We start from the raw sequence: 16,920 nt of genomic DNA on the forward strand, positions 1-16,920 counted from the left end.
GGGTTGTGAGTTCAGCCCTTGAGGGGGCTATTTAAGGATCTGGGGCAAATAGTTTTTTTTTGTTTTTTTTAAAAAGGCGGGGGATGGTGCTTCATCTTGTCAAGAGGGCAGGGGACCAGACTCAATGACCTCCCGAAATCCCTTCCAGTTCTGAGATGTGTAAGATTGCCATAACCAAGACAGGCTTCCATGATATGGTATTTCTGTTAACTGTATTTGTGTACCCAGAGTTTGTATAGTGTGCCAACTAAACCGTAGCAGCACTTTAACTGTATGCCAAGGAAGGGCACAGTGCTCACAGTCAATATTGTGCATAATCAGCCTGCACGTCATTTCACATGCACATCATTTTAGTAAAGTCAGTATGAAAAATACTACATGGATGGAAAGCAGTGGAATCTGGCAAGTTTGCATTGGCAACAATAAAAAAGTCTCAAGGTCCAGAGACAGAGCCCTAATGGGCCACACATGGTCTGCAGGCCACAAGCTACACAGAACTGTTTCAGACCCACACACAGTAATGGCATGCAAAGATTCACCAAGCAGTACCAAAACATAATGACTCCTGTGTCTAAAAAAGGAAACAATAGTACAGTAAACACAACAAGCATGAGCCAAATTACCTTCAAACGACTAGAATCCAACCTGAGTGCAGAAAGCAATGGATCCAAACATTCAAGTTCTGCCAATACATGGCTGTAAGATTCTGGTATCATTGGCACAGACGTCATTGAGGTAAGAAAGCCTGGCAATGCTTAATCATTGGGGCAACACTTACTGCAGCTTCTTGCTGTACCTGCAAAAGTTAAATTTAAGAATATAATTCCTTTCCTCATCAATTACAGTTTACCTTCTAGTACCACCTTTGTTCTTTGAGGCCTAATCTACACTTAAAAGTTTGCTGTTACAACGTCCTTTAAGAGCATGGCGATGTCGGGGGAGAGGAGTCATACCAATAACCCAAAACAGTCTGACAGCTAAAGTCCAAGAGGAAACAAAGTTAGAACAGCATATCTTATTTTGTTCAGAGAACTGATGTAAGCTATACCAGTAAAAGAAATATTTTGCTTCTATAAGCTTTGTGTACGCTAAGGAAGATTTGCTGAAAAAGCTATACAAGAAAACCGTTTTTACCACAGACTTAAGAAAGCTCATAAAGGTACAAAGTGGGAGATTTTACAGGCCACACATCTGATTCTGCAACTATATCCACAAGCATATGGCTCTTTCTACGTGGATCTGATGGCCATGTCAGGGCCCTAGTTTGTTTTGTCTCCAAATTTATGCTGACATTAATAAATGTCTGTTGGATGATCTGCAATCGGAGTATACCTCAAGGTAAATATCTACTGCGTTTACAGTCTCCCAGGAAACCTAGGCCCAGCCACAGACTAAAATTGCACTGATTTAGCTAGACCTAAGTTTTTAAGATTAATTTGGTTAAACTAGTCCAAATCACTGCACCGACAAACTTACAACTGTTACATATTAAAGTGTCGTTAAACTATGAATGTTACAATATTAAACAGCAGAAGTTAAGAAATACCAAATTAAGGTAGCAGAAATGTAAAACTTTAAAGGCTAACAAAATTAAGATAGTCTATTCAACCTTAATTCAGCCACCTTGTGCATGTGCACTATGATAAAGCCTAGGTACAGTTTTCATAGAACCCATCATTTACGCGTATCTACTCAACACTTACCTTCAGCTGTCAGTGTGTAGTCCCATGCATTATTGCCTGCACACCAACCATACCTTGCACTGAATACAGAACAAGCTGTTTCCTCACAGGCTTTTTTTAAAAGCATATTTTACATTTGTATATTTAACAGAAACCCTTATTTTGTACATTTTCTAACTTCTGGATGTTTGACTTCACATTTTAAGCAATTAAGATTTTAAAAACTGAAACTATTAAAAAAAAACCACCAAAAATTCCACGCTGAGGATCATCTTGATGTTACACATCAACAGTATCAAGCAGGAGAGTAGGAATTTTTAGATCCACAGCCCAGACCTCTACTACTTAATTGGCAGTAACAGTATTGTTACTCACTTAGGACCAGTCACTGGAGAATAAGACACATTCTTTGGCTGTGAGCTTCACAGCTACTTGCTGACAGCAAAGAAAAGCTGGGACTTCTGAATATCTTGGGTCTGTTCCAGATTATGGAAGGGAGACTAGTTGACACTAAAACTTCTGCTACTGAATAAACATTTTAGGGGCAATTTGGCTTAGTAAAGAAAATACTCCCCTCCAACCTAGTGCATAGAGTAGCAGATTAACATATCTTGGTGACAAGTATCAGAGAGGTAGCTGTGTTAGTCTGTAGCTTCGAGAACATGTTAGTCTATAAGGTGCCACAAGACTTCTTCTTGTTCTCACATTTTACTTAAGAAGTCCTGAGGCACTTTACAGGCCAACACATATTTTGGAACATAAGCTTTCGTCTTTGCCCACAAAAGCTTATGCTCCAAAATATGTTAGTCTGTAAGATGCCACAGGACTTCTTGTTGTTTTTGAAGATGCAGACTAACTCGGCTACCTCTCTGATACATATCTTACGTGGCAGATTAAACACTTCCCCAAATATGGGATTGTACCTTTGCACGAATCACATTACCCACGCCTGAAAAAATTGATATTTCCCCTCCTCCCGCATCTGCCACAGGCTTCTGACAACCGTTCGGAGAGGAGGAATGGCAAAGCCCCTCCTTCCGGCTCTGCAGAGGAGGGTGAGGAGCGCCCTCTTTTCTAGAGCTTATTCCAATCACTCTAGTGCCCGCGTCCAGCACCTCCGGTTTCCCCAAGCCGACATGTTCCTAGTTAAGGCTGCCACGGGAACCAGAGTCTGCCCCCGGCTCGCACAAGGAGTAGCACGACCACTAGCGGCACCGGACTACGGGCTCAGGTCTGTTGGCCGCGTCTTGCTCCACGCGCCTGCGATGCGACCCTTCGTACACTCACTCGTAAGCTCAGAATGCAGGCCCCTTGGACTCCATCCCCACTCCCACTGCCCCTCGTCCTCGCAACGAGGCTCAGCCGCCAGCAGAGACAGAGACCGCGACTGCGACCAGCTCTGACCGGCGAGGACAGCTCCCCCGCCCAGCTGTAGCGCCCGCCGGAGGCTGCCAGCAAGGCAACACCACACAGGCGGGGGTCTGACACCAGCCCCGGGACTGAACGGGGACGGGGCAGGACGCGGGCCCCAGCGCTGTCCAGTGCTAACACTCACCGAACTACCGCCGCGCTCCTCAGCCCAGTCAGCTGTTTTTCCGGCCCCGCCCCCACGGCACGTGATGCCCCCTCCCCCCCAACAAAGCCCTAGACAAGCCTCAGCCCGCACGCCAGTGCGCGCTCGCAAAAAAAGTGCGTCACACGTACACAACGCCCCCGCTCGGTGACGTTTCGGCGACGCTCTTTTTACCCCTCCCCCCTCGGGCAGTTGCCTAGGGAAGACCCCGCCCCCCCTCAGCGCCGCGGTACTCTGGAACGGAGAGACGGGAGCTAACAGGCGTTGGAACGCACGTGAAGGAGCCGGACTGCTCGCTCTGCGAGGCCGGGTGACCGGGATGGGAGGGACCGGACTGTGGCGGCCGCGTTGTGGGTTTTCTGTCACCACCCCCTCCCGCGCACTGTCATGGCGACAGGAGGGGGAGAAGAAGGGAGAAGCCATCACGTGATGCGGGAGGCCCACGGAAGCAGGGAGAACCTGTCATGTGACCAAAAGGTGTCATGGCGACACTGGTCGTCCTGTCACGTGACCCGTCCTCATTTGGTGCATCGCGGGACTTGGCTAGTTCCGGTCACGTGCCACTTGCTGCCCAGCTGCTGCCTGGGCGCCCCATGGGCCGGGAGGCGGCAAGACCCCCTAGTAGCGGTGCCGGCAACGGTCGGACTTAGCGCCCAGCGCCTCCTGTCTCTTCAGCCACCTGCACCGGCGGCAGTAGCCCCCGGCGGCCTGGCCTCCTAACAGCCGCCTGCACGGTAGGAGTCTGGATGGTGTCCAGCAGCTCGGCGGAGTCTCCCCGGGGGTGAGGGGTCTCGCGGGATGGCTGGGTCGGCGGCCGCTCCCTGATAGCGACCCCGCGATTGACGGGGAGCGTGATATGCCTGGCCCGCGTCCCCGAGCTGGTTCCTGGCAGCGAGGAGGCGTTGACAGCCCGAGAGCACACCGCGTTCCGGCTGCCCCCCGGTCTTCTCGGCGTCGCCGTGCGAGGCTAGCTCGGCTTGTCCTGCCCTGGGCGCTGCCACTGTGCGGGGAGCAGACAGGGCGAGAGGCGGACTTGTTAATACGCATAGAGCGCTCCTGGGAGCGGGAAGTGGAGCCGGGTTGAGAGAATGACACGGCATGCTAGGCGGGAGAGAACCAAAGGGCGAGTAGTCCAGTGGCGGTGATAGGAAAATATTGTTTCCTGTGAGGTGGGACTGATCCAGTGTTTCATGAGGTGCGAAACTGTTGCCCTAGGGCCGATCCTATTTCAAATGAATTAAAACCAGTTTCCTGCCCAAATGTGTGTTAAAGACAAAAAGTGTGGTAGTGTAATAACAAGGCTTTGAGGCCTGATTTTTGTGGCTGAGACCTAGCTCAGATAGCCGTGTTGTGTCTCTCTAAAATGTGCATCTTGATCAAATCAGATGCTTTAAGCAGGTGGATTTCTGCACCTATCCAGACCCTTCTGTAGGTGTGAGAGAGCTTGTAAGTTCATTGAATATTTGTGAGGCTTATCTTCTGCTACGCCTACATTCTTTTCTTAAAAGACTCAGCATCTCTTTTTAGATCTTGTTGCCATGTGTTTGGATTGACATGGGTTTGCTCACATCTCAGCATGCTGCAGCTAGCACAGTTGAGCCTGTTCTCTGTTCAATACAATTTGCTGCTTCTGGTGATAAAAGCACTATGGTGCAGGAGCACAGATGGCTTCAACAGATTGGGTCATCTTTTTCTATGTGGTATATACTTGAGACACTGACATTTGGGAGAGGGAGGAATAAAACTGGAACAGAAGGTTAAGGAAGGGGATAGATGGAAATGTTATTTGTAATTGTCCTTACTTGCAGCATTGCCATATTGCCATAACACCCAAGATATTGAGAAGTAGCAAAGAGGGTAAGAAACATGTGACATTGAAATTGTAGCTGAAATGAAACCTCAAGATTCAGAGGTTTGGTTCTCAGAAATGAAGCCGGACATTACAGCCCTTACTCCGACATACAAAGTAATTTAAAAGCAAAGAAATAATAGTACCACTCTTCTTTTTCCAAAATCTAAAAGAAAAGTCTACAAAAGATTTAAAAGAAGCAGCATATGACAAATATGACATCTTAGTTTTCTGTCTCACTTAAGCGAGTAAGGTGTTGTTTCTTCTATTCTTATTGCGGCTAAAATAGTTTACCACAGATGCATCTAGCCTTCTGGGGTTCAGACTTGTTGGGCTTGTCTACACTAGCCCCCTTCTTCGAAGAGAACATGTAAACGAGCTGGAGTGGAGAACAGCAATGAGGTGCTGCGCTGCAAATGTGTAAGGGCACTTTGAAGTTGCACGGGTACTTTGAAGTGCCTACAGGTACACAGCTTGCCAGCCCTTTGAAGTTCCCATGGTGAGAATTAAGCTAATGAGGTGCTGCATATGCAGCGCAGCACCTCATTGCTGTTCTCTGCTCCAGCTCGTTTACATGCCCCCTTCAAAGGAGGGGTCCAGTGTAGACAAGCCCGTTGTGTTGTAGCTGTGTCCAAAACATGATTTACAGAGTTCTTCAGGTTGTCGTCTTGCTTTCTGTCCAGAACAATGTGTAGCTGTTTGCACTTCCTTACAGTAAAATGGCAGATGAGCACCCTTTCTCATCTGCTTATGAGAAGCCTACTACCGTTTCAAACCCATTTTTGTGTCAGCCAAATCAGGACTATTAGCAGAGGTAATTGTGATCTCTGTTCTCTGTCCAAACCTCACATTTAAAAGCCCTGTTACAGAACACAGATGCTCAGTAACATAACCTCATGTTGCATAGATAATGTTATTGTCGGAGATGTGTGGCTATGCAAAGAAGACAAAACCTATACCTAGCAAGCTGTATTTTTATATTGCTTAGTACATGGCATGAAAAAATCCACTCACCAGTTTTGAGTGGCGGTCTCAAAGTTATTAGTTTCTGTAGGACAGAACTAAGTAAGTGTTTGTAGCTTTCATGGGTGCAAAGGTGATCTTTCAAATTGGAAACAAGTGTAAACTGACAAAGGGCTATCTTCCAGAGTTTCAACTAGACAACTCCAATGTCTGTACTGCTAATTTATAGCTTTGCTAAACATCAGTAGATTAAAATTAAAACTTGTCAGTTTAGCAACTACATTTCAGACCCCTCTGGGAACAGCAGTGACAAAGTCATGAATCATGTCACTCACAGTGCTGCAGAGATTCAAGTGAAACTACATCTGAAAAATGGAACTGGGAGGGATTGTAGAGCTTTTCCTCCCTATGAAAGGGACAAAGTGTCTTTATTCAATTCACTAGACACTTATTATCTTGAGATAATACAATAGAAAGCCCTCTCACCACTTATTAGAGGATAAGCAGTTGGTTATCTATTTTGGTATTGCCTCTGAACCTGACTGGTAGAGCTGTTTTATTTTGTTTAAATAGTAGATGCATGGTATTTTTTTAAACTCTGATTAGTGAAATATTTTGATCCCTAATGCAGTGTTTAAAGAGAACTAATTTTTGCCTCAGTCTCTGATCATGTTTGCTACTTGCGAACAGTTTAGAGTTATGTCAAAGCTGTCATTTTTAAAGTGAAATTGTTACAGAGAGCAAAAGAAGTAGCAATGACCAAAAAAGAACAGAAAAGCAATGAGTTAGTGTATTCACTTTCCCAGACAGTGGAACAAGCCATAAGTTGCACACTGCAAAGTACTGTGCCAGAAACATTGTCTTTGTTTGAAAAAATAGTAACAGCTGATATTTCTTTTTCCATTTGGAAGATCAGTTGTATGTAGAAGAAATGCAGTCTAGCCGAGAAAGTGTAACAGTGCATAATAATAATATAAATTTAAGCATGAAATGCTTTTAGTTCATAACAGTGCATAATAATAATATAAATTTAAGCATGAAATGCTTTTAGTTCATCTCAATTCAGTGTGATTTGAAATCTATTGCTTTTAGTGCAGTTGTTTCCTTTTTCAACTCTAATAAACTTGGGGCATATAATTTTAAAATAACAATGCAGACTTGCATTCTCACTTATCAAGAGAAACTTTGCAGTTCTTACTCTGTGGCCAAATCTCTACCTTCCACCCAGAGGAAGAATTGTGGGCGGGGGGTGGGAGGGAGACAGGCTGTAGAGCTAGAGCTGGGAAGGCTTTTAAGTCTTAAATGAGATGGTTGTCCTTCAAGCCTAAATACTATGGCAGACTATTGCTATTGGAGGTCATGGGGAAAGGCACAGAATACTGGGGATGCCACTTTGAAATTATACTTTTCATAAATATCTCAGTTTTCCTCAGAAATGAAGTGTTACCAGAATTTCTCTAGGTCTAGTATGCTAAATGCCAAGTAATCTCATAATTACCACAGGTTGTGTCACAAACAGGCAGAAATCATGTAAGTGTCCATTACTGCAGTATTGAAGTCAATAGAAAAATATCTTATCTGGTTTTGGATCAAAGCCTAAATGCAAATGCATCTTACTAGTAAACATTTTCTCTCATAAATATTGTATTTAACACACTTGTCTGGTTGGTCAGTTACTAATATTTTCACTGTGCAAAATTCTGTTCATTACTGATTATCCATATAGATGTTCAAGTTTTAAACAATTATTTTCAAAGTACAATATAGAAAATTCAGGTAAAAAACATCCATACATATGTTTAAATGAATATGTATATTGGTTTCTCATACCTATTCCAAATATGTGTTAAAATATGGTACAGGTTCTTTTAAACTACGTCTACACTAGATCATGCTTTCGAAAGGCAATCTTCCTGGAAGACATCCCCCAGAAGATGGCCTTTCGAAAGAGCGTGTCCACACACAAAGAACAGATTGTTCTTTCAATCCGCCCTTTTGAAAGACTGTTCTGCTCTTTTGAAAGAGAATGTCTACACAGCCACAGGCTCTTTTGAAAGAGTGGAGCCGGAATTCCACAGACAGGGTTGCATGCCTGACAAGCCCTTTTGGGACCTGCAGCCAGTGACCCCCCCTTAAAAGGCCCCTCCTAAACACCCCTACCTTGCACACATTGAGGCCTGCAGAGCCCATGTGCAGACCTGACAGTGCCTGGAAGCCTGTACTGATGGACCTCCAACAGCAGCTCCTTCTTGTCGAGCTGGCCATCCTCAACGCGATGGTCAGCCACTTGGCCACAGTGTTCATGGCCACCATCTACCACCTCCTGTGGGTGGTTCCCCCCTCTAGCAGAGCTCTGGAGCCCCTTGACCCAGGATCCCACCAGTGGGCTCCTCCCCAGAGCGCCCTGGCACTTCTGGAGCCACCCCAGCAGCTCTGACTAATGCGAGTGTCTGGTGCCAGGGGACTGGGATGATGCGATGGCTCCAGAATTTCTGAATGAGCAAGCAGATGTTCTAGGAGCTGTGCCACTGGCTGGTCCCCACCCTGAGGCAGCAGGACACCCACATGAGCTCTGCCTTTCCCCTGGAAAAATGGGTGGTGATTGCTGTCTAGAAGCTGGTCACCCTGCACAGCTCCTGGTCTGTGGGGCACCAGTGTGGTGTGGGCAAGGCCACCATCGGGGCTGTTCACATGGAGGTATGGCATGCTTGGGTCAGGCATTGGACGTAGGGGGGGAGAGGGGGCTCCCAGGAAAGGGTGACCTATAGTGGCAGGGGGCCTGGGGCATAGGCTGGGAGGGGGCCTTCACACCCCTTCTGACAGCACCAGTCCTCCCTCCCATGCAGGTTGTGCGTGCCATCAATTTGATGCTGCTGGACAGGGTCGTCTGCATGGGGGATATGGATGTGACCAGCACAGGATTCGCAGCGCTTGGCTTCCCAAACTGCTTCGGTGCCTTGGACAGGATGCACATCCCCATCCATGCCCTGGAACACAGTGCCAGTAGCTACATCAATAAAAAAATCTACCACTCAGTTGTACTCCAGACACTGGTGCAACCAAGGGGATGCTTCATAGACATCTATGTGAGCTGGGTGGGCCAGACACATGACGCCCATGTGTTCCAAAATTCCTGGCTCTGCCACTGCATGGAGGCCAGGACATATGTCCCGCCAAGGGAGCTCCCGGTTAGGGACATCATCATGCTTCTCTGCATGGTGGTGAATGCTGCCTACTCACGGCAGCCCTGGCTGATGTGGCCACCCCGACTGCACCCAGGAGTTTTTTAACACCCACCTGAACCAGGCCCGCAAAGTGGTGGAGCGGGTCTTCTAATGCACCACAAGCAGCCTTTGCTCGGTGGTGGGCACATGCTGCATCCTGCACGATATTGTGGAGGGCAAGGGTGAGGCGTTCCCCACAGTTTTGAACAGCTGTCCCCATCCCCAAGCCTCCAGGCCCACCGGGATGGGGTCCACATTCAGGAGGCCCTTCAGGAGAGTTTTGCACAGGGGCTCAAGTGACCTGCTCCCCCACACATCCGCTCCCCTGCACATCCACCCCACCACAATCCCCTCATCAGAAGCATGAGACACAGGGATGGTGCAAAAATAAACTTTTAATTAATTCTATTAACTATGTGGTTTCTATGAATATCAGAACAAAACTACCTGTAGCAGGTATTACAATGTGGAGCTGGGCAAAGCAGGGTGGCTCAACCAGGAGGGGGACCTCAAATGGGAGTGGAAGGGAGGGTGCTACTATGGGGCAGGGGTGGATCGCTGTGAGCATCTGTGACCCCGGTATCCCTTCCCACCCTAGGGCCCAGGATCCCTGGCGGGGCTGGGAAGGAGCGGGCAGCATGGGGAGATTGGGCTGTGGGAGGAGTCCGGCAGGAACAGGTTCAGCTGGGGGCGGCAGGAGCAGGGGTAGTGGGGACGGAGAGCAGGTATGCCAGGAGCCCTGAGTATGTCTGCGGGACTGCTGTTATGTCCTGCACGTGGCCTTTGTGGCCCTCCACCATGCATGAGGGGCCTAGTCCATGCAGAGGCAGCACTCAACCACCTCTGTCTGGAAATAGGTGGTGGCCCACCATGGTGCCCTCCTGCTCTGGGCCCCTCATGGTATTACTGTGGGTGGTGCCCAGTCCCCCTCCTCCACTTGACTGTCCAGGACCACGGAGGCTTGGCACTCTGCCAGCTCTCCTGCAGCACTGCTGCAGGGATAGAGAGGAAGAGACAGCCAGTCCCTTGGTACCAGCATGAGGGCCGGGCCACGCCCCCCACCTCCTGTGGGCACCATCCCCTGTCCAGCGGCAGGTGGCCATGGGGTATTGTGTGTGCTGCGGAGGTTCCTGCCCATGTGGGACAGTCCCCAGCTGCGGTTTGGCCCTGCCCACTCCCTCGCCGCATGTGTGGCTCGTGAGGCTGTCCACGGGGCAGATGCTAGATGTTACCAGTGGCTGTTGCAGCTTGCTGGGAGCCATGGTCTGCTGGGCGTGTGGGTGGCCCGCTGGCGGCTATGGTGCTCCTGCACTGTGACGCAGGGTGTGCCAGCCGGTCAAAGGCAGACATGTTGCAGTGCTTGCCATCAACCTCCCACAAGATGGCCTCCTCCTGCCACAGTCCTATGAGGTCCCACAGCTCTGGGTCTGTCCACGATGGTGCCCACTTCTTTGAGGGCTGGATGGGCTCCTGTGAGCCCTGCTGAGTACTTACTGGAGGGTCCCTCGCTGAGGTATGGTGATACCCAGCTGGCCATTGCCCGGGTCAACGACCGGGACCGGAGGTCCATAATGAGGTCCCTCTACTCACTGGAGACATGGGTGGCCAGTTCTGGCTCTGGATGCATGGGGCAGTCCTTAGGTCCCAGCTTCTCCTCACTCTCGGGGTGTGGCTCGTCCACCGTGGCGTCCAGGACGGTGGGCAGGGGGATGCTGTCCCTGGGCCACAGGGAGGCTGTGGAGCTCCTTATAGTAGGGGCAGGATGCAGGATGTGCTCCTGAGTGGCCAGCAGTGTCCTGGGCTCAGGCATAGCTCTTCTGCAGTGCCTTGACCTTGCTCCTCACCTGGGCAGGTGTGCAGGCAGGGTGTCCCAGCGTGGCCAGTCTGTTTGCCAGCTGGGCAAAGGTGGACATACTGCAGCACTGGCCGCCCATCTCCTGCAGGATGACCTCCTCCTGCCACAGTCCGAGGAGGTCCCACAGCTCTGGATGTATCCATGATGGTGCCCATTTCTTTGAGGGCTGGCTGGGCTCCTGTGAGGGCTCTGAGGGGGGCTCTGGGGTTCTCGGGAGGGGGCTGGTTGCTGGCCATTGGCTGGTTTTGGCCTCCAGGGATGGCCAAGAAGGCATGCTGCATGGTGCTTTTGCTGTCCGTGCTGCTAGCATGCTCTCAGCATTGTGCCATGGGGTTTCTGGGTCCATATGGCTTTAAGGGTGGCTGCCCACAGAGATCATAGAGCCCAGCTGGCCGGCGCCGTGTGTGGTGGGGAGACTCATTTGAAAGAGCGGTCCAGGGACCATCTACACTCATTTTCTTTTGAAACAATCTTTTGAAAGGGGCCATCCATCCTGACTGGAGGAGTGCTTTTGGAAGGGGCGCTGTGTTCTTTTGATTTACTTTCAAAAAAGCGCGTTTTGTGTGTAGACACTCTATGCAGTCTTTTGAAGGAGCCACTGGTGTTCTATTTATCTTTCGGAAGACCATGCTAGCGTAGATGCAGCTTTAAAGTATTGATGTAGATCTTGGCAATTAAAATATGAGAGAATGTATGTGTGTTCATTCAAAGACTTGAAAGGATTTCTAAAATCACTAATAGACTGGTAGATAAGCGAGGAAGGGGTGGTAAGGTATGTGATGGATATTTAAAAACTACAGGAGCAGCATTGGTATAAAATATTTAAGGATATAGTATTGAAGGAAATTTAGTTATTTTCGATAGGAGTGCAATGTGTAGTGATGGAGTATAGTCATATTCGTATTATGATTTATCTAGTAAGAAATTTAAGATAGGGAAAATGGTAAAGGAGAAAAGACTGACACTGCCATTATCCTTCTTCTCAGTTACAGAATGGCTTATTGAAATCAATGACAAAACTCTCATTCTTCCCTGTGGTTGCAGGATTAGATCCCAAGTATTTTGCCACAAAATAGGCCAATTCAAACTATGATTGTGTTAGAAGTCTCATTCAGGTCTTGCATGGCAATCAGTGGATCATTGTGCTGAAGGAGGGGGAAAATAACTGGTTCATTTTTTACTTGGAGGTAAACAGTTGCAAGAACCCGTAAATCTGCTGTTCTGTTCATCCCTTTCCCCTTCCAAGTAGTTTTAACATAAAAAGTTCCTTCCCCAGAAAGAAAGCATTGTAAAATGCCACAGCTGACTGATAGTGCACATTTCCTCTGAAGTATAAACTCTCTTCACAACTTGACAAACCAGTAAAGAAACATACAATTAGTAGAAAATACAGGAATTAGATGAAATATAGGTTTAGCTGGAGCACAAGGAGGTTTGGAAAAGAAATCCAAGCATAATATGGCTGTGGATTATTATAATTGTATGAGATTATATTTTATTTAATATGAAAAAGTTTGACTGCATGTATAGAGCTCAGTGTCTCTATGGTAGGACTGGGACAGTAATTGTATGCTGCTGTTAGTATACAGAATATAAGTATGGAAGTGCCAGTGCAAATTTTGATGCCTTGAAACAAGTTGGAATACTGGAAACATATGTCAATGGAAATATTAATTGCTGTTGAATTAAATAACTAACTGTACTGTTTGTTTTTAATAGCACCTCATAGCCATCATGGCAACATCATCTGAGGAAGTGTTACTGATAGTAAAGAAGGTGCGGCAAAAAAAACAGGATGGGGCTCTCTATCTTATGGCTGAAAGGATAGCATGGGCACCTGAAGGCAAAGACCGATTTACAGTCAGTCACATGTATGCAGATATCAAATGTAAGTGAAATCTCTTTTGGTTGTATCTGTTGCTCTTGTGTGCAAATTCTCAGTAACTATTTTAAATTGTTTCACACATATTAGGCCAATTTTGTCATTTCATTACGTTATTCATTCTGTCAAACATGAATAGAACCAGGAGTAAATTACAGATGAGAGTCTACAAGTCAAAAGTTTTTTTTTCGGGTGCTTTTTTCATATAGACCCCAAATTTCTTAGTTACTTTCTCAATTTGTCAACAATCTCTGTAATAGTTTAGAAGCTTAAATGTGTTTAGTCAAAAGCTGTGTCTACGCTGCAGGGTTTTTCAGAACGTCAAACAGCTATTTCTGAAAAGAGTGTTCACACTGCAAGAGCATTTTGAAATAGAGCGTTTACACTAAAGAGCCCAATTTTGAAATATGAACAATGATGGGATGCTTCCCTGGAGGCCAATTAAGTCATAGTTACCTCTGCTTAGTACACACAGAGTCAATTTCAAAATTGAAATGGGGTTGGCAAAAGTTACTCCACCAAAAGGAACGACTGTTTTGGGTTAAATGCCCTGTTATTCCAGAATAACCAGCTTTGCAGTGTAGATGCAAGATTTTTTTTCCCCCCTTCCTGGAAAAAAGGAATTTTCCCACCAAAAAACAAAACAAAAAACACACTATAGAGAAGACGTAATGGAAAAATTGGCTAGACCATGTTTTAGGGGATGCAGGATTTGAGGTCTGAAGGAACTACCTAACCCATTTTCTGATACTTAGGATGTGCATCTAGTTCTGCCACCAGCCCCCTGTTCCTCAGGGCTTGCGGTCCTAGAACTTACATGGTCTTGCCAGACCATGGATGTTGCTGAGCCAGTGAGTTCTCATGTAGATAGGTGTAACAGGGTTGGTAATGGGATAGCTCTCACCAGCACCCCGGTCTGGTCAAATGCACATATCTGCATGGGCTCAGCTCAGAAATCTCTTTTACGACGCAGTTCTCTGGCTGAGTCATGCACAGTAGGCAACAAACAAAATCCCTTCTGAGGTATCTGTTTAACTGGGAGCTATCATGGTGTTCTCATTAATACCCCTTCACAGTCTGTTCCCCACTTCAGCAAGAAGTGGTGGCTCCAGGGTTGCCCCTCCTAGAGACAAAAGTGTTGCCCTGAGACTAGGGCTCTACTGGCAGTCTACCAACACTTATTTACAGGCTGTAGTCTCTCACTACCTCTGCACGCGGAGCTCTCTATGGTGCTGCTGCTCGCTTCAGCACCCAGTCCCATAGGTCCTTTCTCCTGGAGGACTCCTGCCGCACTCAGCTGGCACCGGTCCTGCACCTCTTCATAAAGAACCTTCCTGGCCACTGATTGGCCACTTCCTCAGGCTGACACTCTAGCCTCGCTTGGAAGACTTCTCTACAGTTACTGGGTCAGTGTGTGGCAAAGCCACAGGCCTACAGCTGGGCGCCTCAGGGCCCAGTCTGCCCCATCATAAGAGTTTCAATCTGTAGTGTGCTGTAAGTCAAAACTGAGTGTACATAGTGCCTATTTGTGCAGTGCCTGGCTCTGTCCATACTCAATACCAAAACCCCAAACCCTTGAGGACTGTGTACATATCGTCTGTCTATCCTTAGAGCATATGCTATCTAAATTCATATAGGATTGTTAAAATGTTTTTAGAAGGTGCGTGTGACATTAAAGGCAAAACTCTAAAATGCAGCACTCAACAGATCTGTTTAAAAACAATTTACAAAGTCTGTTTGCCTGTTTTAGACCCTAGAGGTTTTGTGAAACTATTCTCCAGCTTTTGAGCATTTACATGTTGTAGTTTAGAAGACTGGAGGGACAGATATGTGTTCTGGCAGTCACTGAGTAACAGTCTCTTAAATCTCAACATTTACATCAGTAGGTATAGAGAGAATCAAAGGAAGTTGCAAGATCCTTTGTGTGATTGTAAGAGTGTGCACTACATGAGAATGATATAAAGAAACAAAGAGACTTTTTAGTTCTTGTTCCTTGGTCACACTGGAGAAGGGAGCTCAGATTTTGAAGCATGATAGTACAGGTTATGCTGGGTTTAAGGCAGTGCAAATAAGACAACGCTTCACTGTGGGTGCAGAGATAGAGCAGTGGTGATGTTCCACAGTTAGGCCTCTATCTCCTTGTTCTCTGGCTGTGGGAGAGGAGGAAGGGCTCAGTAATCCTTATGCCTTAGTGATCTCCAGCTGCTCTGAGCGGCACCTTGGGGCCATTGCTAGGCCTTGCAACTCAAAAGGACCTGAGGGCTGCTCTGTGTTTTGCAAAAACTAGCAAAGTTGAAACATAAAAATGGCCAGAGAGTACTCTGCTGTAACTATAGAATCTGGGCCAGGATGGCTTTGCTTGCAGTGGGAAACGTGAGATGCAGCTTTTCAAGTTAACTTGTAGAGTCAGCTGCATGCTTCACTTGAGGGGCTGGAAGAAATGTGCTGTAATGCTGCCCAGTGTGGTGATACCAGGATTTATTGGGGGTGATGGAAACATCAGCATATAAATAAATGCTCCAGGGAGACAGTTTTACACAAATGTACTTACTGCACTATTTTTTGTTCTGTGTTCTAGGCCAGAAAATCAGTCCCGAAGGAAAGGCTAAAATTCAGTTACAGCTGGTACTGCATGCAGGGGACACAACCAACTTCCACTTCTCCAATGAAAGCACAGCAGTGAAAGAGCGAGATGCAGTGAAGGACCTTCTTCAACAGCTGTTACCCAAATTCAAGAGGAAAGCAAATAAAGAACTAGAGGAAAAGAACAGGTAAAGTGGGAGAGAAGAGGGAGGGAGAAGGTCTTCAAAAAGAATCTTGAATCCTGTTTTGCCTTCTAGGCTACGTCTACATTGGCACACTACGTCCAAGTAGCCTATTTTGACGTGAGAACATCGAAATAGGCTACTTCGACGTGTATTGTCTACACGTCTTCCAGGGCTGGTGCCATCGACGTTCAACATCGAAGTAGCGATGGAGAATGTCGAAAGGAGCTGCCCTGGAAGGAAATGCAGAGCGTCCACACACACAAGCATTCCCCGTCGAAATAAGGGGCCAGCAAAGCCCCAAGCCGCTCCCTTAAAGGGCCCCTCCCAGACACACTTGGCCTGCATAGCACGAGATCCACAGAGCTGACAACCGGTTGCAGACCCTGTGAACGCAGCATGGACCCCCCAGCTGCAGCAACAGCAGCAGCCAAAAGCCCTGGGCTTAAGGGCTGCTGCGCGCGGTGACCATAGAGTCCCACAGGGGCTGGACAGAGCGTCTCTCAACCCCTCAGCTGATGGCCGCCACGGAGGACCCACTATTTCGAAGTAGCGGGATGCGGATCATCTACACATGCCCTACTTCGACATTCAACGTTGAAGTAGGGCGCTATTCCCATCTTCGAATGGGAATAGCGATTTTGATGTCTGGCTGTCTAACATCGATTTCAACATTGAAATAGCACATGGCAGATGTAGACATGATGCGTGCTATTTCAACGTTGTGCCGGCTACTTCGAAGTAGCCGGCTAGTGTAGACGCACTAATGTTTCTTGTGACTCGTGGACAGTTATAGCTATGGTGGTGTAGCACAAGAGTGCTTGTAGTGTTTCTGCTTCGTTGTAAATATCTGTTGGCTTTAGATTCTGGTGTAACTCCTCTGAGAACATTTTTATGTCACAGGATTTCTATAAGCAAGCCATTTGTTAAAGCTTTGTGACTTACCTGTTACTGCATACGGCTCAATGGATTTGAGAGAGAGACTAGAAATTACTTCTTTCTACCAGATAAGCAGACAGAAATAAATGAATCGTAGAAATCTGTCTATTTCCTCCCCAAACCTGGAATATAAATAATTTTCTATCCAATCTGTTTCTTTCCTACATTGAACAATGTTTATTTAGAAA

General features: G+C 47.1%; 2 protein-coding genes across 7 annotated transcripts in view; one reads left to right on the forward strand and one right to left on the reverse strand.

Annotated features, from left to right (window-relative positions):
• Window positions 1–3,655, reverse strand: part of HPS5 (HPS5 biogenesis of lysosomal organelles complex 2 subunit 2) — a 49,313-nt gene extending 45,658 nt beyond the window's left edge. The window contains exons 1-2 of one of the 6 annotated variants that reach the window (XR_012646034.1): window positions 3,531–3,655; window positions 624–796 (exon numbers count right to left, since the gene is read on the reverse strand). Coding sequence is in view for 5 of the 6 variants with exons in the window: in XM_074997773.1 (XP_074853874.1) it covers window positions 624–731 (108 nt within the window). In the remaining variant the exon portion in view is untranslated. Of the gene's footprint in view, window positions 1–623; window positions 797–1,703; window positions 1,747–2,969; window positions 3,000–3,237; window positions 3,347–3,530 lie in introns of those variants that run through there. The other 5 variants (XM_074997773.1, XM_074997768.1, XM_074997770.1 and 2 more) reach the window with 5 other exon arrangements.
• A 68-nt stretch (window positions 3,656–3,723) lies between these two features.
• The window catches only part of GTF2H1 (general transcription factor IIH subunit 1), a 40,986-nt gene continuing 27,789 nt past the window's right edge, over window positions 3,724–16,920 (forward strand). Inside the window, exons 1-3 of the mRNA XM_074997774.1 lie at window positions 3,724–3,989; window positions 12,866–13,034; window positions 15,607–15,799. Of these exons, the coding sequence (XP_074853875.1) occupies window positions 12,881–13,034; window positions 15,607–15,799 (347 nt within the window). The 5' untranslated portion in view covers window positions 3,724–3,989; window positions 12,866–12,880. The remainder of the gene's footprint in view (window positions 3,990–12,865; window positions 13,035–15,606; window positions 15,800–16,920) is intronic.

The sequence above is a fragment of the Carettochelys insculpta genome, chromosome 6 (assembly GCF_033958435.1).
Source record: "Carettochelys insculpta isolate YL-2023 chromosome 6, ASM3395843v1, whole genome shotgun sequence".
NCBI classification, from domain to species: Eukaryota; Metazoa; Chordata; order Testudines; family Carettochelyidae; genus Carettochelys; species Carettochelys insculpta.